The sequence below is a fragment of the Dermacentor variabilis genome, chromosome 1 (assembly GCF_050947875.1).
Source record: "Dermacentor variabilis isolate Ectoservices chromosome 1, ASM5094787v1, whole genome shotgun sequence".
Classification (NCBI taxonomy): Eukaryota; Metazoa; Arthropoda; class Arachnida; order Ixodida; family Ixodidae; genus Dermacentor; species Dermacentor variabilis.
Genome location: NC_134568.1, coordinates 283790429 through 283818172, shown reverse-complemented (window position 1 = coordinate 283818172; position 27744 = coordinate 283790429). Strand labels below are relative to the sequence as shown.

At 43.1% G+C, this 27744-nt stretch overlaps 1 protein-coding gene across 4 annotated transcripts in view; it reads right to left on the bottom strand.

Moving 5' to 3' along the window:
* The window catches only part of LOC142566249 (dnaJ homolog subfamily C member 7-like), a 134389-nt gene that overhangs the window by 4651 nt on the left and 101994 nt on the right, over positions 1 to 27744 (bottom strand). For all 4 annotated transcript variants that reach the window (XM_075677108.1, XM_075677092.1, XM_075677116.1 and 1 more), the window contains exons 7-8: positions 344 to 435; positions 176 to 249 (exon numbers count right to left, since the gene is read on the bottom strand). In XM_075677108.1, coding sequence (XP_075533223.1) covers positions 176 to 249; positions 344 to 435 — 166 coding nt within the window. The remainder of the gene's footprint in view (positions 1 to 175; positions 250 to 343; positions 436 to 27744) is intronic.

Here is a 27744-nt window from a genome sequence, read left to right as displayed (position 1 = left end):
TTATGTCATTATTGGGAGACAGACAAGTCGCAGTTCAATGGCTTTGATAAATTCCTCTACAGGGTGGTGCAAAAAAGCTTAGCAGTTTTTCTTTCTGTATTTTTTTTTCATGAACCCCCAACTTGCACATACTACTGCTATGGTGACGAAACTCCAGTAAAAAAATGAAAAGCACCTCGAGTATGGTCTTTCCGCAAGATACGCTCGTAGTCCCGCACAGCCTCCTCATACATTTCCAGATCCATGTAGCTGAAAATACGTAGAAGCAAACCTTTTGTAGATAGTATGTCCACATTCATAATGTACAGAACAAGCAGACCTTTGTAGTTTGTAAAACACTTACGTTTTGGCCCGCCTCAAGTAAGCCTTCAGGTAATCCTCATTCAGAGATATCGCAGTAGTGCAGTCTTCAACTGTTTGGTTGAGCTTGTTAATCTGTGTGCCAGGAGAAAACATTACCATCAGAATTAAATTTTGGCATAGTAGTTTTGCAGAAACCCACAAAGTGGAGAGAAGTAATTAATAAAGGGAAAATTAGACATCCACCCAATCTAGGGGCTTAGCTGGGGGAGGGGGGAGGGGTCCTATGGGGCTTCAGCCCCCCCCCCCCCCCCCCGAAATTTTTTCACGCTGTCATGCACCGCCGACCAAAACAACTCCCAGTGCTGGAAATCATTCTGAATTTTGTCTAGAACGTCCTTTTCAAGCTCAAAAAGACATTTCAGCACAAACATTGTGAAATTGAGCTGGATTTCACGGCAACGCCCATGCACCAGGGTCACATAACGCAAGGAGCCCCATCCGAGCACAAAGTTTCAAGGGCGTTTTCATGGCGAGCAACCTCGTCACAGCATCTCGCTAAGGCCGCGGAATCTACGGAGCTCATGGATTTCAATTCTGAAACTTTATGGGTATAATGTTCTCAAACTTTCGATGCGAAAGGTGCATTGACTTTTCTAAAGTCGTACATCGGACCATACAACAAGACAAGCCAAATCAACACATAATCAGACAAGTTGACAATGCACGCAGCGAGGTCCGATGAGACGAATTGATGTGGTGGTTCGTTTTTGCCATCATGTCACAGAAAATAATATCAACATTTTTTTTTTCACCTGTGCCAAAGCAACTATATCAATACACTAAAGCCAGTAAAGGTAACTGTATTCTTATTTATTTTTCTACTTTGACTTTTATTCTCGAGGACACATTGAGCCTCTTCAATTTTTTTGTTGTTCTCGCTACCCTCGGGCTGCCGGAGCCCGCCAGAGTGCATACGTTTTCCTCGTGTTGCCCCGACCATTGCGCAGCACACTTCGATGTGTGTTCGTTTTTCTCTTGCCGAGTGAATTTTCGCCTGGAAAAGTGTTGGATGCTTTCTGGCTAGCAAACGAGAAAAAGAAACAATGCATGGTCGCTCGTCGTCATCACTGCGGGACAGGGCTGACACATTTGACGATTTCTTGCCAAATTGGCTACTTTAGAGGCTCCTGGCGACCGAAAATTGTGTTTGGCGACTTGGCTACTTTATGGCTGCTTTTGTTGGTGGTAATTGGTATAGATAGTGGCCGAATAACACTACCCCCGACGGCCCCCTCGAAGCAACTACCCCAAAGGTCAGATCTTCAAGGTCACGCTTTTGAGTTTTGCAAGCTCTGGAAGCAAATTCAGGAGCTGAAAATACATCACAGCCACCACATTCTCAGTGGGCCTCTTCGACCTGTCGCCCTGGGCTGTCCAGGACTGCCCGAGATGCTTCATAAGCAACGCTCATTGGCTGAAATCAATGCTTTGGGCATTTCGGGACTGTCATTGACGGATAATTGCACAGGCCCAAGCAGCTCCCTCTGAGTAACAGGAATTACCGTATTTACTAGAATCTAACACACACAATTTTTCCAGTAAAACGAGTCCAAAAATTGCATGCGCGTTAGAATCAAGTACGACCCCAAATCCGTGTTACCATATCGCCGTCGGCATTCGAAAAATGGCCACCTCGTACGCGCTTCTAGCCTAGCCGCCGTAGCTTCCTTCATGTGCATACCTCCATATTGTATGTGTAACCAGGCAATGGTGTAACCTAGTGTACCGCCTGTCTTCCCGTTTTCTACGTTTGTTCAATCGGCATGGAAGCGCCAACAACGAAGACATGCCGAGTCCACCATGATGCCGCATTTAAAAAGAACGTTATGCGCGTGGACACGGACGGAATTTGGGCCGCATCACGGGCGTTCGGAGTTCCTGAAGCTTGCGTGCGGGACTGGCGCAAACAGAAGGAGGATATTTTCACCAGCAAAGCAACAAGGAAGGGTTTCATTGGACTGAAGCAGGGCCGCTTCGCCGAAATAGAAGAGCTGCTCGCGAAATACGTGCAAGAGCAGCGAGTGGCACAGCGGCTTGTGAGGACTGATCTGCTCAAAGTACGGGCGATGCAGTTAGCCCTACAGAAAGGGCTAATGTGGAGTGACTTCAAAGCGAGCAGGTGCTGGCTATCAAATCTTATGAAAAGAAAATACTTTTCTCTTCGAAGGTGGACAGGGATATGCCAAAAATTGCCCAAAGAAGATGAAGAGAAATTGCAGTCTTCAGCAGTACGTTTTGAAGTTGCGCCATTGAAACGGCTACCACTTCGGACAGATTCATCATCAGCCTGGTTGCGCCCACTGCAGGGCAAAGGCCTCTCCCATGCTTCTCCAACAACCCCGGTGATGTACTAATTGTGGCCATGCCGTCCCTGCAAACTTTTTAACCTCATCCGCCCACCTAACTTTCTGCCGCCCCCTGCTACGCTTCCCTTCCCTTGGGATCCAGTCCGTAACCCTTAATGACCATCGGTTATCTTCCCTCCTCATTACATGTCCTGCCCATGCCCATTTCTTTTTCTTGATTTCAACTAAGATGTCGTTTACCCGCGTTTGTTGCCTCACCCAATCTGCTCTTTTCTTATCGCTTAACGTTACACCTATCATTCTTCTTTCCATAGCTCGTTGTGTCGTCCTCAATTTGAGTAGAACCCTTTTCGTAAGCCTCCAGGTTTATGCCCCGTAGGTTAGTACTGGTAAGACACACATATTATATACTTTTCTCTTGAGGGATAATGGAAACCTGCTGTTCATGATTTGGGAATGCTTGCCAAACGCACCCCAGCCCATTCTTATTCTTCTGATTATTTCCGTCTCATGATCCGGATCCGCCGTCACTACCTGCCCTAAGTAGATGTATTCCCTTACGACTTCCAGTGCCTCGCTGCCTATTGTAAATTGCTGTTCTCTCCCGAGACTGTTAAGCATTACTTTAGTTTTCTGCAGATTAATTTTTAGACCCACTCTTCTGCTTTGCCTCTCCAGGTCAGTGAGCATGCATTGCAATTGGTCCCCAGAGTTACTAAGCAAGGCAATATCATCAGCGAATCGCAAGTTACTAAGGTATTCTCCATTAACTTTTATCCCCAATTCTTCCCAATCCAGGTCTCTGAATACCTCCTGTAAACACGCTGTGAATAGCATTGGAGATATCGTATCTCCCTGCCTGACGCCTCTCTTTATTGGGATTTTGTTGCTTGCTTTATGGAGGACTACGGTGGCTGTGGAGCCGCTATAGATATCTTCCAGTATTTTTACATATGGCTCATCTACACCCTGATTCCGTAATGCCTCCATGACTGCTGAGGTTTCGACTGAATCAAACGCTTTCTCGTAATTAATGAAAGCTATATATAAGGGTTGGTTATATTCTGCACATTTCTCTATCACTTGATTGATAGTGTGAATATGGTCTATTGTTGAGTAGCCTTTACGGAATCCTGCCTGGTCCTTTGGTTGACAGAAGTCTAAGGTGTTCCTGATTCTATTTGCAATTACCTTAGTAAATACTTTGTAGGCAACGGACAGTAAGCTGATCGGTCTATAATTTTTCAAGTCTTTGGCGTCCCCTTTCTTATGGATTAGGATTATGTTAGCGTTCTTCCAAGATTCCGGTACGCTCGAGGTCATGAGGCATTGCGTATACAGGGTTGCCAGTTTCTCTAGAACAATCTGCCCACCATCCTTCAACAAATCTGCTGTTACCTGATCCTCCCCAGCTGCCTTCCCCCTTTGCATATCTCCTAAGGCTTTCTTTACTTCTTCCGGCGTTACCTTCGGGATTTCGAATTCCTCTAGACTATTTTCGCTTCCATTATCGTCGTGGGTGCCACTGGTACTGTATAAATCTCTATAGAACTCCTCAGCCACTTGAACTATCTCATCCATATTAGTAATGATGTTGCCGGCTTTGTCTGTTAACGCATACATCTGATTCCTGCCAATTCCTAGTTTCTTCTTCACTGTTTTTAGGCTTCCTCCGTTCCTGAGAGCATGTTCAATTCTATCCATATTATACTTCCTTATGTCAGCTGTCTTACGCTTGTTGATTAACTTCGAAAGTTCTGCCAGTTCTATTCTAGCTGTAGGGTTAGATGCTTTCATATATTGGCGTTTCTTGATCAGATCTTTCGTCTCCTGCGATAGTTTGCTGGTATCCTGCCTAACGGAGTTACCAACGACTTCCATTGCACACTCCTTAATGATGCCCACAAGATTGTCATTCATTGCTTCAACACTAAGGTCCTCTTCCTGAGTTAAAGCTGAATACCTGTTCTGTAGCTTGATCTGGAGTTCCTCTATTTTCCCTCTTACCGCTAACTCATTGATCGGCTTCTTATGTACCAGTTTCTTCCGTTCCCTCCTCAGGTCTAGGCTAATTCGAGTTCTTACCATCCTGTGGTCACTGCAGCGCACCTTGCCGAGCACATCCACATCTTGTATGAATCCAGGGTTAGCGCAGAGTATGAAGTCTATTTCATTTCTAGTGTCGCCGTTCGGGCTCGTCCACGTCCACTTTCAGCTATCCCGCTTCCGGAAGAAGGTATTCATTATCCGTATATTATTCTGTTCCGCAAACTCTACTAATAACTCTCCCCTGCTATTCCTAGTGTCTATGCCATATTCCCCCACTGCCTTGTCTCCAGCCTGCTTCTTGCCTACCTTGGCATTAAAGTCGCCCATTAGTATAGTGTATTTAGTTTTCACTCTACCCATCGCCGATTCCACGTCTTCATAGAAGCTTTCGACTTCCTGGTCATCATGATTGGATGTAGGGGCGTAGACCTGTACAATCTTCATTTTGTACCTCTTATTAAGTTTCACAACAAGACCTGCCACCCTCTCATTAATGCTATAGAATTCCTGTATGTTACCAGCTATATTCTTATTAACCAGGAATCTGACTCCTAGTTCTCTTCTCTCCACTAAGCCCCGGTAGCACAGGACGTGCCCGCTATTTAGCACTGTATATGCTTCTTTTGGCCTCCTAACTGCACTGAGCCCTACTATATCCCATTTACTGCCCTCTAATTCCTCCAATAGCACTGCTAGACTCGCCTCACTAGATAACATTCTAGCGTTAAACGTTGCCAGGTTCATATTCCAATGGCGGCCTGTCCGGAAATGCCAATCAGATGCCGCTCTACTTTCACATGCCTGCCACCACAATCGCTGAAAAGAAGGGGGCGAAGCAAGTGCGCGTTTTGTCTTCCAGCCACGAAAAAACTAGTCACCACAATGCTCTGTTGCACTGTGGATGAGTAGAAGCTACCCCCGTATCTTATCTTCAGACAAAAGATGCACCTGAAAGGAATAGTGTTTTCGAGTGGCGTGATTGTGCGCGCAAATGAAAAAGGTTGGATGACCTTAGACTTGGTCGCTGACTGGATTGATAATGTTTGGCGGAAGAGACCCGGCGGCAGTTTAGGTTTGCGTGGGATGCTTGTGCTCGACGCGTTCAGGTGCCACCTTGACCAGCGCATCAAGGACAAGCTGGCTGCATGCAACACCGACCTTGTCGTGATACCCGGCAGCATGACATCGCGGCTCCAGCCATTCTATGTTTATTTGAACAAGGCAGTGAAAGAATTTGGGCACTCAACATCCAATGGCTTGTCAGTGGCTGCCAAGAATTCACGCCCGCCAATAAAATGAAGCGTGCCTCGCTGCAGGACTTTGCTGGATGGGTGAAAGATGCATGGTGCACGATCCCAGCTGCCATGGTCAACAAGGCCTTTAAGAAGTGCGGGATTTCGAATGCCATGGATGGCACCGAGGATGAAATGCTTTGGTTTGTTGATAGCGACAACGAATGATATCTATTGCCCCACACGACTCGTACCGGCGCAGTGAAAATCTTGGCTGCAAGGCACGCCGCTTCAATTTGTGCTTTTATTCATTACAACTTTAGCGTATTGGGAATAAATCCGTTTCTTCCAAATGAGAGAAAATTATTTCTATACGAAAGCACGAGGTGCGCGGTATTGTACTCTTTTTTTTGCAATGGGAAACGGGTGCACGTTACAATCGAGGTTATCATTTCTTATTTTTTTGGTCATGGAAAACGGTTGCGCGTCGCAATCGAGTAAATACAGTAACCAATCTTATTATAGGCAATGCTTTTGCGTCCTTCGAAGGACGGAAGCAATAGGTGATGTCTTAATATCACCCCAGAGATGGTTACCTTTATAGAGAATGTCGAAGACCATGGTTCTTCGCGTCATAAACGACTGCAACAACCAAAAACACATCATTGCAGCCACGACATTACAGGTGCCAATGTCTACGCGACTGTATGCGACTGCGTACCAGGGTAGTGGAGAACGTGTGCGACATCGTAGAGTTCGCACAGGAAGATTTAAAATGAAGTCATAGTGGTATAGAGTTAATATAACCATCTGTGCAAGGACCGTGCTCAGCAAGTTCATTCTACGGAAACTGGCGATACCACTTTGGCTATCAGAAAGCACACAAGTGTGTGGCCCAAAATTATCAAAGAACATCAGTTGGTCATACAGTATGGTAAATTACGATACAATATTCTGTGATAACTACTGTTTTGTTCTGTTATTTTTGTTTGTCATTAGTGCAGCAGGTAGCTACAGGTCTTTCTCGTCTGTTCTTTCTTTATTTTTGCATTAAAAATGGGCAAATGTTTGTCACATCGTGGCTAGATTTTTGGCTACCTATTAAAGCTTTTGCTGTAGTTGGTGACTTTTTGGCTACTTTTCAGAATGTTTCGGCTACTTTTTCTTCCGACGACCTGGCAACCCTGCTGCTGGGGACTCAACGGATTGCAACGCGTTCTCCTGAGCGAAACCTCTCTGGAAAATTTTGTCGCGCCGGTGTACAATACGAGGCAGTATGCGTATGGTTCTTTGTGGACCAAGCATCTCACGTTTTCTTCGGTATTCCTTCGGTAGCCACATTTGGTGTCCAAAGTAGGCATTCAATTGTGGCCAACATGCTTTCCTTGCGTTTTCTCATTTCCGTGACCCCGCCCCACAATAGAAAAAAAGACATTGTTGCAGGGCAGCAAATTTTCGCATGGTGAATGTTCGATTTTGCAACTCCGTCTCCTTTTGCAGAAAGTATTGAGCCACGGGACGCTTCAGTTGCCGGGTACTCTTATTAAATTATTGCGGTAGCAATTATATGAACACTCCAGGCGCATTACTGCCATCGCCGTCGCCCTCATGTTTTTTATTTATTTATTTATTTCATAATACTGTGAGCCTGTCTCAGGCTCTGACAGGAGTGGAATGGCGTTTCGTATGAAGTCCACAAGCAATAACATTGTGACCGCGCACCGTGTGCTGTATGTGCGAGTGAAAGTGTAGGGGGGTGAGGGTGGCATGGGTGAGCCTACAATGATGGCTCAGTATTGTGTGTTCAAGGGAAAAAAGCGGGGAGGAAGCACGCCGCCTCCTGTCGCGCGCGATACATCAGGGAGAGCGAGGGAAGGGGGGCTGTGATCTGTGAATTTGTGATTGTGCAACATGTTTATTTGCCTTGTTTGACACATTATATACGGTGACTTTTTCTTAGATACGTAGAATTATTGAAGACCTTAACGTATATTTAAATACCTTGTTGCGAGTTTTTGTGTATACGTGAAGTGAACTTTGTTTACAGTGACACTCTGTTGCCCTTTATCAAGCTGTATTTTAGCATTTGTATATTCCATTTTATCCTAGAATTTCTAATGTACGAGGGCGAGTCAAATGAAAATGAGCCAACCCACCCCGCGCAATAACGGTTCGGTTCATTATGTACGAAGCATGCGCGTAGAACACATACATCTCTCATTTACAAAAGTCACGTGCAAGCGCGAGGATAAATTTCCTTAAATGCTTTCATACACTGGGTTGAACATCGCTGCATGATATAATGGACGCTCCAAAAGTTGAACAGCGTGGTGTCATGAGGTTTTTGACAGCTGAAGGTGTTTCCCAAAAAGAAATTAGTCGCCGTATGGCTGTCGTGTATGTTGAACGTTACACTTCATTGGCCACTGTGATGTGTTTGAGCAAACGGTTTAAAGAAGGATGTGAAAGTTACAAAGACGATCCAAGACCGGGCCAAAGCCATCGTGCAATCTCCCCCAACAAAATTACAAAGGTTGATGAGCTGATGAGACAAGAACGGAGGATAAGCATCGATGAACTTGCAGAGCGTGTGAACATCAGTCCCGGTCCAGGTCACACCATAATTGATGAACATCTCGGTTATGGGCTCTCGTGTGCGCAATGGATGTCCAAGATTTTGAGCCACCGCCAGAAGACGGAGAGGTTTGGCACTGCCTTGGCTCATCTGATCCGGTACCACAATGAGGGTGACAAGTTTTTGTCTTCAATTGCGACCGGGGACGAATCATGATGCCACTACTACGAGCCTGAAATACGATGGCAAAGCTTACAGTGAAACATTTGAATCCACCAACCCAAAGAAAGCAAAGGCCGTCATTTCTGCCGGAAAGGTGTTGACTTTTTTTTTCAATCATCAGGGGCCATTACTGATTGAATTTGCTAAACCTGGAGAGACTATCAACCCTTTCCGATATTGTAAAACGCCGGATCAGCTGTGCGTCGCAATCAAGAACAAACAACATGGAAAATTGAGGAATGGGGCCATCTTGCTCAACAACAATGGCCATTCCCTTGTCGCTGATGTGGTTAATACAAAACTGGCATGTCGCTGATGTGGTTAATACAAAACTGGCAAAGTTCAAGTGGGAAACACTGCAACATCCGCCATACAGCCCAGACCTGCCACCTTGCTACTTCCATATTTTGGGGCAACTGAAGAAACAGCTCAAGGGAACCAGATTCATGTCGGATGACGACGTGAAAGAGTAAGTTACATACTTTTTGAAGCAGCAACCCAAGGAGTATTATGAGACTGGAATCGTGTGACTCGTTAGTCAGTGGGACAAATGTGTTAATGCTCATGAAGACTTTTAAATGAAGTACCCCATTTGTCATATATTCAAATTGGCTCACTTTCATTTGACTCGCCCTCATATATTTTGCAGAACGGCTTTATGTATGTGCTCTCTGTTGTGACTAACTTTGGTGCAATTACAATACAGTAAAACCTCGTTAAACCGTACCCGCTTAAACAGTAGTTTCGTTTTAAAAGTAGTAAAGTCAAATCCCCGACTCAGCGACCATTGAACATAATGTGTCTTGTATCCGCATAGACCGTACCAGCTTATTGCGTACGCATCGGTTAAAACGTAGCATTTAAACTTTTCGTAGTGCAAACACGGCGGTGCGTCGTCTCCATCGGGCGGCCCGGCAGAACAACAAGCATCAGAGATCGGAACAACGGCCTCCAAGTGCCCTGTGCATTTGCACGTGAAGCCACATCAACATCAGCATCACTTCGACGCCGTGCCAGAGAGCATTATGGTGTCGTGCAAGCGAGGACTCGCGTCATTCCCAAGCTCACATAAAAAAGATGCCGGGTGCTCAGCATAGAAGAAAAATTAGACATCGTCCGTGCTATCGAACGTGACACGAAGAAGTCGGCGCTGGCACACGACAAGGATCTGCTGTTGACTACGGTGTATGGCATGTGGAATGCAAAGAAGTTCCTTGGCAGCGCTGCTGCGACCGCGGAGACATGTCGGCTACGAGGTTAGACTTTTCGCCATCGTTGCCTCTGTTGTTGCCGAAGTGTCGCCTAGCGACAGTGATAAGGACGACACGTAAAGCGACAGCACGAGCGATTCAGGCCCGAGAGTGGCAGAAGCTACGCGTTACGTCAGCCTAATGAATGCAATCGTCGCGACGACAACAGGGGCACGATAACGTAACTCTATTCCAAACGAAAAGTATTCCAAACTCCGGCACCCAGCAATGAAAATGCGCCCCCGGGGACTTCTGCAGCACTTCTGCGCGCGTGCAAGGAGAATACGTAATGCCAACGAGGAATCTGCCATGTTAGTGTTTGCCGAGAAGAGGCGGCTGGCTGAAAAGCTGGCACGCAGCTTCAGTAAGTTTGAGGCCGCTGTCGTCGTGCTAGGCTGCCGCGGCATCAAAAGAAAATAACACTTTTGTTGCGCGAAGTGAATAAATACTGCATGTTTTTTTCCCCTTTCATCGCACTCTCTCCCAGTTCCGTTTTCGACAGGTAAGTGGGTGATCTCATGCTATTTCGGTCAACCAGTACTACCGTTTAGTACGTAGTTTTTCCGAGCTCTGGCCAACTACGGTTTAACGAGGTTTCACTGTACACGACCAGTGACAGCATTGGTGACAATACATTTGAACAAAGGACAACGTCACTGAGATTTTTCCCTGGCCATTGCATATGTACAAAAATGTAAAGAAGGTTATTGAATGACAAAGTTTCATTAAAATATTTGGCCTCAACTTGTTCATTTCATGGCCTTTACACTGTTCCTACCAGTGGCATGCACTGCTTTGCTGGTTTCAAACAGATCTAGTTCTAAAGTTCGTGTGATATTTTATTTACTTATTAAATAGAGAGAAAACATGGAAGCATTTATATAAGTTATTTCGGGCACAATTTTTGAGACATTCCCCACTCTGGCAGCATTGAACTTTAAAGATGTGGCATGAGCCACATCTTTAAAAAGTTCATCGTTTACGCAGATACCCTGACCGGACACTTTTCACCCACCCCTCTCTGTCTCAAATGGCGATGTTCGTGGTGACACATCGACGTACTGCCCTCCCAGACGCTGAATCATCGCATGTGGTGAAGCTGCGACTGCGTGAATTCATGGTAGCCTGCTGACATCATCAACAAGACTACCACTGGAGGTCGCTGTCCGGAGCACCTTCCCTTTAAATAAGCACGCACCGACGCCCACCCTTCACTGGCAGCAGTGGCATTGCATGAGTCACATCTTTAAAAAGTTCATCGTTTACGCAGGTATTCTTCACAACTCTTATTTTTCTATTTCCTTTCTTTTTACATACCACTGCCACTGCTGCCACCAACTGTGCTCTCCTCCTGCTAGTGTTCGAGTTTGTATTTTATTTTTATACCATGCCCCCCCCCCCCCCCAACTAATGCTGAACTCTAGAAAAAATAGAGGATCTAGAGGCTAAAATTAACAGTTTAGCTAAAGACACCTCTGATAAGGTGTTCGGCAGATTCTTGCTAAAAATGAAAGATTCTGGCATTGATGTTGCGGAGTTAAAGAAGGAAGTTGAGTCCCTTCAATCAAGTGCACAACACTTGAATCAACTTGTCGAGGACTTACGTGGCCAAAATACCTCATTGGTAAATGAGAATAAAGAACTAAAATCTCAAAACTCTTCACTCACTCGCAAGGTAGAAGAACTTGAGCAATATTCAAGCCTCAGCAATGCTGAGATCAAGGGCGTTCCCTGTTCCCAAGGGGAGGACTGCGTCGCAATCATGGAAATGCTAGGGGAGAAAGCTGGATGTTCCATATCCCCTCATGATCTTGACATTGTTCATCGCGTGCCCACACGGTCTACTGACAAAAAAAAACATCATTGCATGTTTCTTCTCTCAAACTAAAAAATCTGACTTCATCAGTAAAGCACGTAAGGCCAAGCTTTGTGTCAGTGATCTAGGCTTCTCTGGCATTTCTAACGCACCTATCTTCATAAACGATCATCTGACCCCATGTAACAAGGCCCTGTTTTCCAAAGCCCTAACACTGAAGAAAGAAAAGAAGTGCATGTTTCTTTGGACTGACAACTGTCAAATCAAGGCTAGAAAGACTACTAACAGCAGAGTTCTGCGCATCCGTGATCATTCCGACTTGACTAGAATAGACTAATACCATAGCAACCAGTGTTCATTGTCTCACCGTTTATCATGGCCTCTTTCCTGGAACCTAATCAAGTTAACTCTTTCATAAGTGGATTTCATTCCGTCATTCATTTCAATGCTAGAAGTCTTCGCAAACACTTTGAGCAGATTGATACTTTCCTTTTATCATCTTCTAGCTCATTCTCATTAATTGCCTTGATTGAAACTTGGTTGTCAGACGATGACAAATATCTTTATTGCTTCCTCAACTACAATTCAGAATATTGTAAAAGATTAACTAGCAGTCACGGTGGTGCGGCAATATAGATCTCTCCTGATCTTACTTATCACAGACGACATGATCTACACTTACCCATCACTAATTGCAAATCTGTCTGGATCGAAATAGTTAATTGTTCTCCCTCTAATGATAAGAGATTTCATATTTGGATGCATTTATCATTCCCCTTCATCATCAGTCGACGACTTTTTTTATAATCTTGATCATACTTTACATACCCTTTCACTAGAAAATAAAAATGTCATTATAATGGGTGATATCAACATTAACCTACTCAATGACACATCACCAACAGTTATTTCTTACACCAGTCTACTACAAAGCTACGGATATGAATGCTTAATTGATGTTCCTACACGACAGATTCCTAATGGCACAGGGACGCTAATTGATCATGCCCTATCTAACTTAATAACTTCACCAGAGGCAAAAGTTCTTGATATGGACATAACAGATCATTACCCATTGCTTCTACGTTTTAAACATAACTAGAGTCCTTGCCCTCTTCCACACTTCAAATACGTTCTGGACAAAGAGAGCTTCATAACTGCCATTGCTAATATAGACTGGTCTGAAATAAAAACTTTTAATGATCCTCAGAAAGCATTTTCTAAATTTCTTACAGTAATTATATCATTTATTCATAAATTCACTTGTAAAAGGAGATGCAAAAACCATTGCATTCTCTCACAATCCATGGATGTCTAAAAAGTAATACTAAAAACCAGCCTTTTAATACCAAATTAATTGCCTGATATAAAAGGTTACGTAACTCTATAAACAACCAGTGAAAAGTGGCAAAACGATTATATCTTGAACAAAAAATCTTAAAAGCCGGCAATAACAGCAAATTGAAATGGAACATCGTCAACTCCTTTCTAAACAGGAATTCTAAACCAGAACAGCTATCAAAAATTATATACAATAACTCAGAGTATAGCTCCCCTAACCAAACAGCCAACGCCTTCAGCCCCTATTTTTTGATAACGACACACCCTCTCCTTCACAAGTAACTCAACTTAATCATCTCCCTCACACATTTTTTTCTTTTCCCCACAACGCCAGAAGAAATATATAATGTTACATGTCACCTAAAACCCACCCGTGCTGGAATAGATGAAGTTCTACCTGCTACCATTAAAATGATTACCCACCTAATTTCTGATATCATGTCTCATATTACTAATTCGATGAATCAAGACTGGTGTGTTTCCTAACGAGCTTAAGCGCGGTAAAGTCACTCCAGTTCTAAAAAAAAGGTGACAGTACATTAACACATAACTACGCCCTATTTGTATTTTACCCTTTTTCGGCAAAGTTCTGGAGAAATTAATCGCACTGCGTCTAACCAAATATCTCACTTAATTTAGTATTCTCTCTTCATGCCAATTGGGCTTTCGTAATGGATACTGCACAGATTTGGCACTCATACATCTAACTGACCAATTAAAAAAAGTAATTGACGATTGTCTATTTGCAGGTTCAGTTTTCATTGATCTAACAAAGGCATTCGAATGCTTAAACCATATTATCCTTTTTGCTAAGCTTGAGGCTATCGGTGTTCGTGGTCCTGCGCTCTCATTATTAAAAAGGTACTTGTCAAACAGGGTTCAGATAGTGTCTGTGTCTAATGTCTATTCCAGAGAACAAACCACTAACATTGGCGTCCCTCAAGGATCCATCTTAGGACCACTACTGTTTTTGATTTATATCAATGACCTACCTAACTGTTTGTCCTCTACTAAGTGCATTCTGTACGCTGATGATACTACCATATTTTCCTCTGATAAAAACATGTCACTTCTTATTAACAAGCTAAATACTGATCTACAAAAATGTTTTAAGTTGGTGTAATGCCAACCTATTATCTATTAATGCCACGAAGACTAAATTCGTTGTATTTTCATCACATCAACAACATTCGGCATCCTCCCCTTCTTTAACTTTCGGCTCACACTATCTCTCCCAGTCCATGCTCATCTTTTCTTGGGATTTCTCTTGACTGCAGCTTGAAATATAAAGATCACATTTCTCACATCAAAAAAAAAAAAAAAAATAGCATACGGTATTTGCCTTCTAATTAAAACTCATCCCTACTTTACACATAATACATTAATCTTGCTATACCACTCATTCATTCACTCTCATATTAACTACGGCATACTATACTGGGGTAACACTTATAACACTCACTTGGAATCCCTCCAGGTAATCCATAACCAATCCATAAGAATTATTACAAGCAGTTCACACTTTGCTAATGGAAAATCCCTACTACATGAAAACAACATCCTAACCATTTCAGAACTCACCAAATATAACCTAGGAATGTTATTCTACAAATATATGACTAAGGAACTACCATCAATCTGCTTCTCACCTTGTGCCCTAATAGCTCATAGTCACACTAGATTTGCACTCAATAATAATTGCCTTCTACCTAAAGTGCGAACTAACTATGGTAAACAGACTGCGGAATTTTCCGCAATATCGCTTTGGAATACTCTACCAGCTATCATCAAAAATGCTAAAAATTTATACGAATTTAAAAGAACTAAAATGATTCATAATAAATACTTACTGAAACTCTCCATGTTTTTTAAAATTTTATTCCGTTTTTTTTTTTTACATTGTCATGCTGTTAACAAGTGTTCTTATTACTCATATGCTATAAACATGTTTTGATATTACTCTTAGCTCTCATCTGTACAACTGTTGCTTTAAACATTGTATGATATCATAAGTGTCTTTAACAGGAGGTCTCTATACAGTCTTTGACTATGGGACCTCCTTATGTATACTACGCACATGTAATTATCTGTATTTTTTACTAATAAATAAATTATGAAAAATTATGAAATTAATTATTTTGTGGAAAAAAAACATATTTTACTTGTTTGGACAATGCATAGCGTTCAAGAATTCGTTTGCAGCATCTTTGGCAATGGCAATGCAGTTATTATTCATGTATTTGGTGCCTCGACAAATTTTATAAGGAGGAGGCCGAGCTGGAACGTGAGCCGCTGCCAAATGAAATTTCTGGCTATGCCACTGACCCAATCATAGTAATTGCTACAATGGAAACCCATACGAGTTCCTTGAAAGAAAAGCCTCGCAGTTGAAGAAAAATTCGTCCTGGTCCGGGACACGAATGCGGGACCACCGCTTTTCCGGGGCAGCCGCTCTACCATCTGAGCTAACCAGACAGCTAGCAGATGGCAGGGCGAAGTCTAATTTGTCAACAACTCGAAGCAAAGGCAAGAGCTTGACGTAATAGTTCTGCAGAAACCCACAACGTGGGGAGAAGTAATGAATAAAGGGGAAATCAGACATCCACCCAATCGTAGCAATTGCTAGAATGGAAACCCATATGGGTTCCTTGAAAGAAAAGCCTCGCAGTTTAAGAAAAATTCGTCCTGGTCCGGGGCACGAACCTGGGACCCCTGCCTTTCCAGGGCAGTCGCTCTACTATGTGAGCTAACCAGATGACTAGCAGATGGCAGGGCGAAATCTAATTTGTGAACAACTAAAAGCAAAGGCAAGAGCTTGACCTAATAGTTCTGCAGAAACCCGCAAGGTGGAGAAAAGTAATGAATAAAGGGAAAATCAGACATCCACCCAATTGTAGCAATTGCTACAATGGAAACCCATATGGGCTCCTTGATAGAAAAGCTTCGCAGTTGAAGAAATATTCGTCTTGGACCAGGGTGAATTTTTCTTCAACTGCGAGACTTTTCCCTTTATTTAGAATTAAATTTCAGACAACCAAAATATGATTTTACTGTCTCGTAAATCGTTGTGCACACACCCGTCACAGAATTACAGTACAGAGCATGGCACCTTTGATGCTAGCTAAAAAATGTGCTTGCACAGGGTGCAATGGTTTAAGCACAGTGGTGATGTTTACATTGTGAAGCATTCATTCTGTAGAGCGCTCCCCTATCCTGCTACAGTACATAAGGTTAAATGTGATTTCACAAATTAATAATTTAGTCTCTCTTCTGAAGGAGTAAAATGATGATACAGCATCTGCACATTTCTTGCTTTTGTGGTGTCATTTGCAGTGTGGTGTCCTCGGAGTGCGTTTTTGCTTTAGCTCTAGCAATGCAATACAATAAAGCCTCCTAAAACTGCACCCACTTAAACAGTAGCTTCATTTTAAAAGTAGTAATGTCAAATCCCCGACTCAGCGACCATTGAACATAACGCGTTTTGTATCTGCATAAACCATAGCAGCTTATTGTGTACGTATCGGTTAACATGTAGCGTTTGCACTTTTCATAGCACAATCGTGGTGGTAGGTTGGCCAGGCAGAAGAACGAGCCTCAGAGATCAGAACGGCCTCCAAGCGCAAATGCAGAAGGCAATTGGAAGGGTGAAGCCACATTAACATAATTTCAGCGCAGAGCCAGACAGCGTTGTGGCTGGCTGGTGGTGGCCTGTCTTGTAGTGTCGTGCAAGCTAGGACAAAAACTGGGTGCTCAGCATAAAATAAAAATTGGACACTGTTCGTGCTATTGAACATGGCACGAAGTCGGCGCTGGCACGCGAGAGGGATCTACCGTTGATTACAGTGTATGGCATTTTGAATGCGAAGGAGAAGATGCTCGGCAGTGCTGCTGGGACCGCGAAAAGATGTCAGCTACGAGGTTCAACTTTTTGCCATCATTGCCTCTGTTATTGCTGAAGTCTCGCCTAACGACAGTAATGAGGACGACACGGAAAGCGACAGCAAAGGCGATTCAGGCCCGACACTGGCAGAAGCTGCATGCTATGTCAGCCTCGTGCGATGTTTGCTGAGAAGAGGGCTGGCAGAAAAGCTGGTTCGCAGCTTAAGGGAGTATGAGGCCACTGTCGTTGCTGCTAGGCTGCTGTGGCATCAAACGAAAATAACAGACTTTTTTCGCGCAAAATGAATGAATACTGCATGTTTTTTGCCCTTTCATTGCACTCACTCTGAGTTCCGTTTTTGACAGGTAAGTGGGCAATCTTTTTCCGAGCACTGCCCAACTACAGTTTAACGAGGTTTTACTATGCCAACAAGCCCACTCTTGTCTTTTTTTCTTACTTTGGTGTGAAGGAGTAAAGAGGATGTGAAAAGTGATGAAATGCATATAATGTGTGCCAATAAAGTGATTTGTTGTTATGACCCTCGCTAATATGGTTGACTCAAATTATGGGCAATTTTTGCAGGCATCAAGCTTTTCCAATGCATTTGCGCCTACTTGGAATGTCGCTGCCTGGACAATGGACAGGGCAGAAATGCGGAAAGCTCGTAGAAGTCCACATACTTTTCTCAGGTTAACATGGACAGCATCAGTGTGGACAGGACCTCATCTAAATGAAAGGAGCTAAAACTTTGCACACACTGGTGGTGTGCCACTGGTGGCAGTACACACTGCTGCCAGAACGACTGCATCGACTAGAGTCTCTGCTGCCATGGCAACCACATGGTACTCATGTGCACCTTAAGTGTATGTGCTTTTCAAGAGACAATCTAAGCCTTTCATGTTCAGCTCTTCTAACGGCATAGCGTGCAAAAATTATTGGACACAGAATATTTTTATCCTACGTGCCACCTTTGTCAGCAAGCTGTAGCTGACCCCACTGCACCTCTCTTCTACTGCATTGACTTTCTTTGAGTGAAAGCTCCATCATGCAATGCACAGTGCAATGCACAGAAACAAATTTTAGTTACAGTGGCATTCCAAAACTGCACTTTGTTTTTACATGAAGATTCATCATGATGAACGACCAGCTTTGGGGACAGTATTGATTGGGAACCAATGAGTCCGTATTAACAAGGCACAACTGCAAACTAATTTGTGTGCTCTCTGCAAGCCCATACCAATTACTGCATTTACCTGACTCTATGTGCACCTTTCTTCCGTGGAAATGGGTACGAAAATTGCCTCCGGATCTAGCTCAATTGCGATTGAAAGTGGCCATGTGATACCGGTATTACATTCAGGTGCCATTTTTTTCTAAGACAGTACACTCAGCTTAACATCCAGAGTGCCAAAATTGGCTTTAGTATCTCCTGCACAAACTCAGTGTATGATATACAGTGGACTTTCACACCAGCTGACTAGACTTGCTTAATTTGATCTTGACCGAAGGTCCCAGCAAGCACCCATACATTTCTATTGTCGACCAAAACTTGCATCATTTCGAGCCTGAAATTCAGCATAGCCGGATAATTTGATCTGGTTGCCATGAACGTGCCCGTCTTTGCGATGTGGGGGACAGTTAATGCGCAAAAACACACATTATCTACTGCTAAAAATACCTATTTTCACCCGGCCCAAGGAAGATATTCAAGCAAAAACAGCAGCTCCCAGTGAATTATTGCAGTATTTACCCTACTCTAATGCGCATCCTTTTTTACATAAGAAAACTGGTCAAGAAATTGCCAGTGTGGAGCAAACAGATACAAAACCCAAATCACATTCGCAACAGCCTGCAGTCTGAGCCAGCCTAGCCACTGTCACCACCATCGGCATCACAAGATGGCAACAGGACAAGTTATCGTGTAACATAGTAATGATGTTGAGCAAAACGTGAACAAGGTGAATGCAGGAGCCAACGTTTCGACAAGTGGACTTGTCTTCTTCAAGGCGACATATGCTTTCCTGGCCACAGTATATATAGGTGGGGTTCTTCTAAAGGGGAGGGGGTGTCAGGCGGGAGGACGCGGAAACGAGGCAAAATGTGTTAGCGTGTTGAATTGAGAGTAAAGGAACGCTGTGTACAAGGTCAAAGCCAGGCACCACCTGGCTCTGAAGCCACCTGAAGATTTTTCGCCCCGGAGGTCTGCCCGAACCAAACAGAAATGGCTACCACGCACTAGGGATAGCACACGCAACAACAAATCTCGCCCTTTCCTCCAATCCCGCAAACTCATCACCAAGCAAACAAATTACAGATTTCACCTAAAAACTTAAACTAGCTGCATTAAACAGAAGAAAATCCTAAAAGGTCTCAGAATTAAGGTTAGATGCGCCCTTGGTTCTTTACCCTCCAGGCTATTATTAAGTGGAATGCTGTCCTAGAAAATGGATCGCTCTCCCTTATTGACATTCTCAAGGAACACTGCAAAGAACAACTTATAATCTCTGATCAACTCGAAAGCATAAGGTTAACTGAAACGGAAAGAAGAGAACTTAAAAAATTCGTCCAAACTAAGGAGGAAAAATTACTAGATAAATACCAGCGCAAAGATATTAGAGCTGCCGATCCAACCAAAGAAACTAATGTAACCCCTGCAGCACGTAGCTCCACCGACAGTCCTACAGGCGAGCATCCAGAGCACTGCAGCAATGTAGTAGACATATCCCAGAGTCCAAGGCCCGAAGAAGTTGGTCTCCTGAAACGTGGTCTAACATTTTGTCCGAGGAACAACGCAGTGAACGAATACGAACTCCACAAAGATATAACAGAGTTTTCACGACGCATGCGCATCAAGGAGTTCTTTTTCGGTAGACCAGATGTAGGAAAAGAAGATAGAGACTCTCTTAGACCACCTAGCACACGGACACCGGAAACCGAACAGTGCACAGACCTCGATTTATGCTTAAAACTGATATCAAAGGAAATTCTAGAGTCAACGCGGCATTGCCGGAAACGAAAAAATTTGACCCCCGCTCAACACCAAATCCTTAAAGAACTTGCGAAAAGGAATGATATTGTAGCAGTAGACAAAGGCGGCAGTATCGTAATCTGGCCTATAGAAAAGTACAAGAATGAGGCCTCTAAACAACTCAGCAACCACACCCATTACAGAAAATTTGACTCTAACCCAACTTCAGATTACAGCAATATTGTGTTAAGCACAATAGCGGAGCTCCGGTCCAGGGAACTAATCAAGCAATCTGAATATCGCTTCATGATGCCCAAGAACAAAACAGCAGGCCGCTTTTATCTTCTTCCTAAAATACATAAAGTTCCGGTTGAAGAAATATTTACAGCAGAAATCCCAGGTCGGCCTATTGTGTCTAATAACAACACACCAACTGAGTCACTATCTAAATTCTTAAATCACCACCTGTCAAACATACCCACCACCCTCCTATCTTTCATTTAAGACACACCGCACTTCCTTCGAATTATCGACGGCATCAACGCCAACCAAATCCTTTCCGACCGCGCTATTCTAGTCACTTTGGATGTTTCTGCCCTTTACACCAACATTCCCATAAGTGAAGGAATTGAAGCCGTTTCTAGATCCCTCGCAATCAATCCCCAAGCGCACGCTGCTGAAGTTTACTTATCGCTCCTTAGGTTAGTTCTCACGCTCAACTATTTCGAATTCGATTCTATGCACTGCCTGCAAATTTTCGGCACTAACATGGGTACGCCATTCGCTCCCACGTATGCGAACATTTTCATGGGACAGCTTGAAGCAGACCTGCTGAAATCCTACCCTTTAAAACCCCACACCTATCTTCGTTACATTGACGACATATTTATAATATGGGAACACGGCACAAGCGCCTTAACCGACTTAATTAGCCATTTCAATCGCTTTCACCCGAGTATTAAATTTACTGTTCGCCACTCTCCTGGTCAGATCAACTTCCTGTACACGACGGTCTACATAGAAAACAGAAAACTGAGAACGACACTTTACCGGAAGCCTACAGATAGCCAGCAATATTTAGACTAAAACAGTCATCACCCGCGAGCGACATTGCAAGCAAGGAATTTTTGTCGGACAAGCGAAACGTATAAGAAGAATCTGCAGCGAAGACCACGATTATATCCACCACCTAAATGACCTTAAATAAACGCTAGCAGAAAGGAACTATCCCCAAGTTGCTCTCAATAGAGCTTATGACATCGCGTCAAGATTGGAGAGACAGTCGGAATCGGCGAAGAGACAGTCCACATTAGAATCTGACAGACCGCCGGCCTTTATAACAAAATATTCTAATGCACTCCCAAACATAAACAACATCCTAAGAAAATACCACCCAATATTATCAAGTAACGAGCGTCTGTGAAAAGCGTTCCCGGATGTACCCAGGGTTACCTATCGCTGAAACAAGAACTTTAAAGACATGTTAGTGCACGCAAAGCTCAGCCAGCAGCATTCCCCCGTAATAAAAGCATGTTGTCGCCCTAGGTGCAAAACCTGCAGGCACCTTCAAAGTGACATTAAAATTAAAAGCACCGCAAATAGTTACACACATGACGTCAAATTTAGCTTCACTTGCACAAGTTCGGATGCGATTTATATGCTTGAATGTTCCTTCTGTAAGAAACAATATATCGGTGAAACAGGACAATCAATGAACGTCAGATTAAATGGACATCACGCGGACACAGCTAAAAAGCTTCCCAAAGCCGTCGCCGAGCATTTCAACCAACCAGGTCATAACTTTGATGAACTTAAACTATACATCTTACAGTCAAATTTCCGTTCTGAACGAGAAAGAAAATACAGAGAATCATACCTTATCCATAAGTTCAAGACATTGCAACCAATAGGCATAAATGTTTCAAAGGGAGCTTTAGAATCTATTCGCTATGCTAAACTTCAAGCTACAGGCAACAACACTTAGTTGGATTTCTTGGGGTATCCCTGCCCCCCCTTTCTTTTCCCTTTCCTTTTTTTTTTTTTTTTGGTCAGCCCTTGACTAGCCGGCTAACGCGCGTGTGTTGACAGACCGAGGTGGGGGGGCCTGGCTTTGACCTTGTACACAGCGTTCCTTTACTCTCAATTCGACACGCTAACACATTTTCCCTCCTTTCGGCGTCCTCCCGCCTCACACCCCCTCCCCTTTAGAAGAACCCCACCTATATATACTGTGGCCAGGAAAGCATATGTCGCCTTGAAGAAGACAAGTCCACTTGTCGAAACGTTGGCTCCTGCATTCACCTTGTTCACGTTTTGCTCATCGTCTTGCATTTCCATCTCCCACATTCCCCGTCTTTTCTCTGGATAGTCATGATGTGTCGCTTTCAGTACAACTACAAAAGTTCATTCAAAAGAGAAATTAAACTTATTTCACATGCCGAGTTAGCAGCAACAAGCCGCATCACATGTTTCTGGAGTTCTGGAGAATGTGGAATATCGAACGTGCAATGGACTACATGGAGGGCAACATGTTGTGGTCCATGGACAGCCAAAAAGTGCAGTCTGAGAATGACAATGATGAAAATTACATATAAATAAATTTGCATGTTCCGAAGGTAAAGATTTTTTCTGGTATACATCACACTTTTACTTTGTTTAGCAGCTCTAATACCTTTCCTATATTCAATAAGTTGCATCAAGTGTTGGCATTCTGGATAATTGCAAGCGTTACAGAACGAACTAGCAAGTGGTTAGTCTAGGCGTGGACCATCATTCCATTTGTGATTGTTGCAGAGTTCTTTGATAAATGCAGAATATTAAGTGGGCTACGAACAGTATGGAGGACAACATGTTGTGGTTCCTCATAGACATCAATAAAGTGCTGCCTGAGAGTCATGATGATGGACATTACCTAAACAAATTTCCATTTTGTAAAGGTAAACTTCACTGATTTTGTCTCATTGCTAGAATCAGAGGCATGCTATGTTTTTCTTGCTAAAAGTTTGGGTGCGTGTCGATTTCTACTATGTTTAGGTGCTCTAATGTCATTTTTATGTTCATTTTCCATTTCAATTCATAAGTAGGTGCACATTTGAATCAGGGGCATGTTAGAACGGGAGCAAATACTGTCAAATAAGTCAGTGGCGCATTGCAACGAATCACTGGATAATTAATATAATCGATCCCTTCAGGATTGGATTAATAGAGGTCAACTGAACAGGTCACGTTACAGGACATCATAATACAGGGCATCTCAAATTGCTCTACTTACCCCCGTATTCCAAAATGCACATTACTTAGAAGCCATGACTTCACATGGTCACGTCCGGCACAAGATAATGCCTGTCATGAATGAGCCGAAGGAAATGCAATAAGCATCTTGGGCATGCTCACGTCAGGTGTTATCTAGTGCCGGATTTGACCAAGTAAAAAAAGTCGTGCCTTCAAGTTAAGGCGGGACTCAGTAGGAGGGTTACACTACAACAGATGTTTCGACACACATGCTGCATTACTAACACAACATATCACACCAATATTCACGTCTTATTTGCAGTCTATAACCCTCACAAGAAAATATAAACTATCACACTTATGTTCAATAAAGAAAGTATAAGTACTTAAATGTTTGCCGCTCTTCCCTGGCACATCAGTGGCCAGGGAAAACCAGCAAACATGCTGTCGCTTTACAATCCTTTCAGCTTTGTCGCGCAGATTATGGCTCTTTGCACGTGGCTGCCTCCCAGTAAGACAACTGTCGTCACAACTACGTCATCAACCTTGTTCATGGTGGATCTTGTCAACAGCAGTGCTTCGTATCGGAATGTAGCACCAAATGCTTTTCTTGGGATTCACGAGAGGGCACCATCATCGATGACAACGGCTTCTGACACTCATATAAAAGCCTGGAAATCGTCTTCCTTCAGTGGCCAGGGAAGAGCGGCAAACGTGCTGTTGCCTTAAAATCATTTCTGCTTTGTTGTGCAGGTTAGTAGATAACAGCCTTTGCACGCTAGACGTTCTAGGAATCATTATTTGCTGCTCTTCCCTGGCCCACTTGTTTTGTTTGACATTGCCAGCGAATGTGTATGTGTAGTCAAGTTACTTCTGTCTGAGGACGTGGAATTGAACCCCGGTCCTAGGGCCGGCCAGAATGGCGACGTCCTCGCCACTATTACTGCTTTGTCAATCAAGTCAAAAGCTTGTCATGCTGAGCTGATCGATATGCTTACACTCGTCAAAAAATAACCAAGAGCAACTGGATAAGAGGGTATCTGACTTGGCTACCTGTCTTGCTGGTGTTGAGTTCCTTTTTGAGTCATTCGACACATCCGAAGGTATTACGAATCTGCCAGGCATTATCAACGAAGCCGTCAACGATCCCGCCACTGCTTCGAATTCACGTTTAGATGAGCTCCAAAGATCACGTCGGGATAACCTTATTTTCTATGGCCTCGCAGACAACCCATCTGAAACATGGACACAATCTGAACATCATGTACACGACGTCCCTTCTAGAACTTTAATTCTTAGTTTCTCTGATGATGGTATCTCCCGTGCTCATAGATAAGGCCAATACAATGCCAAACGACCACAAACCGTTATTGTTAAATTTGCTTCGTCAAAACTAAGGAAAAATATAATTTTTAAATGGTCCCAACTCCGTAACTCAGTCGGTGAAGATTTTTGCGTTGTTACGCATCAATCGCGTAAAAAGCTAGTTGAATTGGTAAAGGCCAGTGGCCAACCCCCAATTCATGCTTCATTTCAATAAACTGTATATTAACAAGAAGTGCTATATACTGTCATGTTGCTCACCAAGTATGTGAAATGAATCCTTCTGATGGCACGACTGCCAACAGTACTAACATATCCACTACCAGTTCAAGCAATTCCCGTACACCACAGTTATAGCCACCCCATGATACCAAAGAAAGATCGGTTTCCGTCCTGTATTCCAACATACGCAGTGTATGCAATAAGCGCGACCAGCTGTCCTCAGTTATCAACACATGTGAAGCTGATATTGTGGTACTGACTGCGACATGGCTTTCGAATAAAATTACTGACTGCGAAATATTGGCATTTCAAAGTAGTCACAAATGCTTTCGATATGATTGTGACCTGCGCACTGGCAGCGATGTACTGATAGCTATCAGTGATGGGGCTATATGCAGCAACATAGTGCTTTCGTCGCCTCTTGAATTAGTATGCACGCATATATGCACCAGGCACAGGGACTTCATTCTTGTTTGTGTTATCGTTCGCCCACTTCATGTAACGCGTTTCGATCAGACTTTCATGATGTGCTCAGTAGTCTAACCCTAAGATTTCCCTCGTATCCATTATTGATCCTAGGCGACTTTAACTACCCTACTATTAATTGGGGTACTGACTTTCCCTCAGTAGTAATTTGCTCGTCCAAGTGCTTATCTTTCATCAATATTTGTTTGAACTTTAACTTAATGCAGCCCATTCTTAAACCAACTCTGTGCACAACACATTCCGCTAATATCTTGGGTTTACTCCTCACGACAACACCCCACCTTGTTTCTACTATAACTTACCTGCCTGGTGTGAGTGATCATTGTATAATGCAGGTTGACTTATGCGCTTCTGTTCCTCTTATTAAATTGTCCAAACAAATTTGTGATTATAAAAATGCTGACTTTGATTCTGTAAACCCAGCATTAGAATTGTTTATCACTGACTATTTTCCTAACTTCCACTCAAGAACCGTTGAAGAGAATTGGTACCTATTTAAGGGGGAAGTACTACTTCCTTTCACTCATTCATTCATTCATTCCAATTAGACGTATCACCTCCAACTCACAGGCACCATGGTTCAATGCAAGTCTTAAACGTCTGCTAAATAAAAAGAAGATACTTTTTCGGTGCACCAATACAGCCAATAATGCAGAGCGTTGGCACACCTATGTCACTGCTGACTGTGAATACAAGCAAGCTATTACACTTTCTAAGGGCGAATTTTATCAAGTTACTCTGCCTTCAATTCTTCATGATAACCAGCAGAAATTTTGAAATATAGTCATTGACAAGAAGTCACGTTCAATTGAAGTGTGTGATGAAAATGGTGTTACAATAGCCTCCGATGACGGCTGCAAAGTATTAAACAATGTATTCGTGTCATTGTTTTCTGCTACATCACCCCATGCTTATCTTGACATACCACTCCTATGAACCCTGTTTTTTTTATGCTGTTGGTATTGCTAGTTTGATTACAAAGGTAAAAATATCTTGCGCAGACATTGATCAGAATATAGTGACGCATTCTTCTTTGAAACTGTCGCACATTTTTACTTAGTCACTAGAATCATCCACCTTGCCCAGTGATTGGAAGGGAGGGAAGGTGGTTCCACTGCATAAATAAGGTGCCACTGACTCCCCATTTAAATATAGGCTCATATCATTAACCAGCGTGCCCTGTAAGCTCATGGAACATGTCATTTACTCACACCTTATTACTTTTCTGGAATCAAACACATTTTTCACTAACTGTGAGCATGGTGTTAGAAAATTTTTTTCATGTGGCACTCAGCTCCTGGTTTTTACTAATGATTTATTTAGTGTTGCAGACAAAGGACTAACAATAGATTGCATATTCTTGGTTTTCGCAAAAGCTTTCAACTCTGGATCTGATAAACTGCTTTTCCTTAAGTTGCGTAAGCTTAATATTGATACTAATATCTTGCACCGGATTGAATGCTTCCTTTCTAACCACTTCTAATACGTATCTGCTAATGGACATGACTCTTCCATTGCTTTTGTGCAGTTTGGTGTACCTCAGGAGTCTGTTTTGGGTCCACTATTCTAATCTTTGTTATTGAACTCTCCAAGTTCGTTACTTCTTCTATAAAATTTTTCGCTGATGACTGCGTATTTTATTGTGTCTTCACTAATGCTTCTGATCATGCTGCCCTGCAATCTGACATTACTGCCATATCTTCTTGGTGCTCCGATTTTTTGATGACCCTTAATATTAATAAATGTAAAGGCATGCATGTCTCACGAACTTCCACTTGCCCTGTTTCTCTCAACTATGCCCTCAATAACACACCATTAGCCTCTGTAGCATCTTACGAATACCTTGGTATACATATCACTAGTAATCTCTCGTGGAACGTACATCTCCAATACATATTTAATAATGCTAACCGCATGCTTGGTTTCATATGTCGCAATTTTTCCAGTGCGACTGTTCACGTTAAGTCACAAGTTTATAAAACATTGGTACGTCCCAAGCTCGAATATGCCTGCTGCATTTGGAACCCTGGTCAAGCTAACAAATCTTGAATCCCTTCAGAACAGGGCCGCCCGTTTCATTTTCTTCAAATTATGCACTTCACACAAGCGTATCATCAATGAAACTGACGCTCGGTTTGCCAGACCTTGCAGTATGTTGTAAGTTTATATGCATATGCCTCTTTCATAAGATTTACTACAATCATCCCATTCTTAAAGATGAGTTGTTCCTTCACCCATCCTACATTTCACCTCACATCGATCACCAAATGAAGGTGGGGATACCACCATGCAACTCCAACTTTCAATCATTTATACCACGCACTGCCGACGACTGGAACCACCTTCCTGCCTCAATCGCTGCCATCTGTGACACTAATTTCAAGATTGCCAACGCTGGCATACAGTGCCACCCACTTAAAACGATACCACAATAACGATATATTGTTTATAACGATGAGCTGTTAAGAGTATCAACTTAT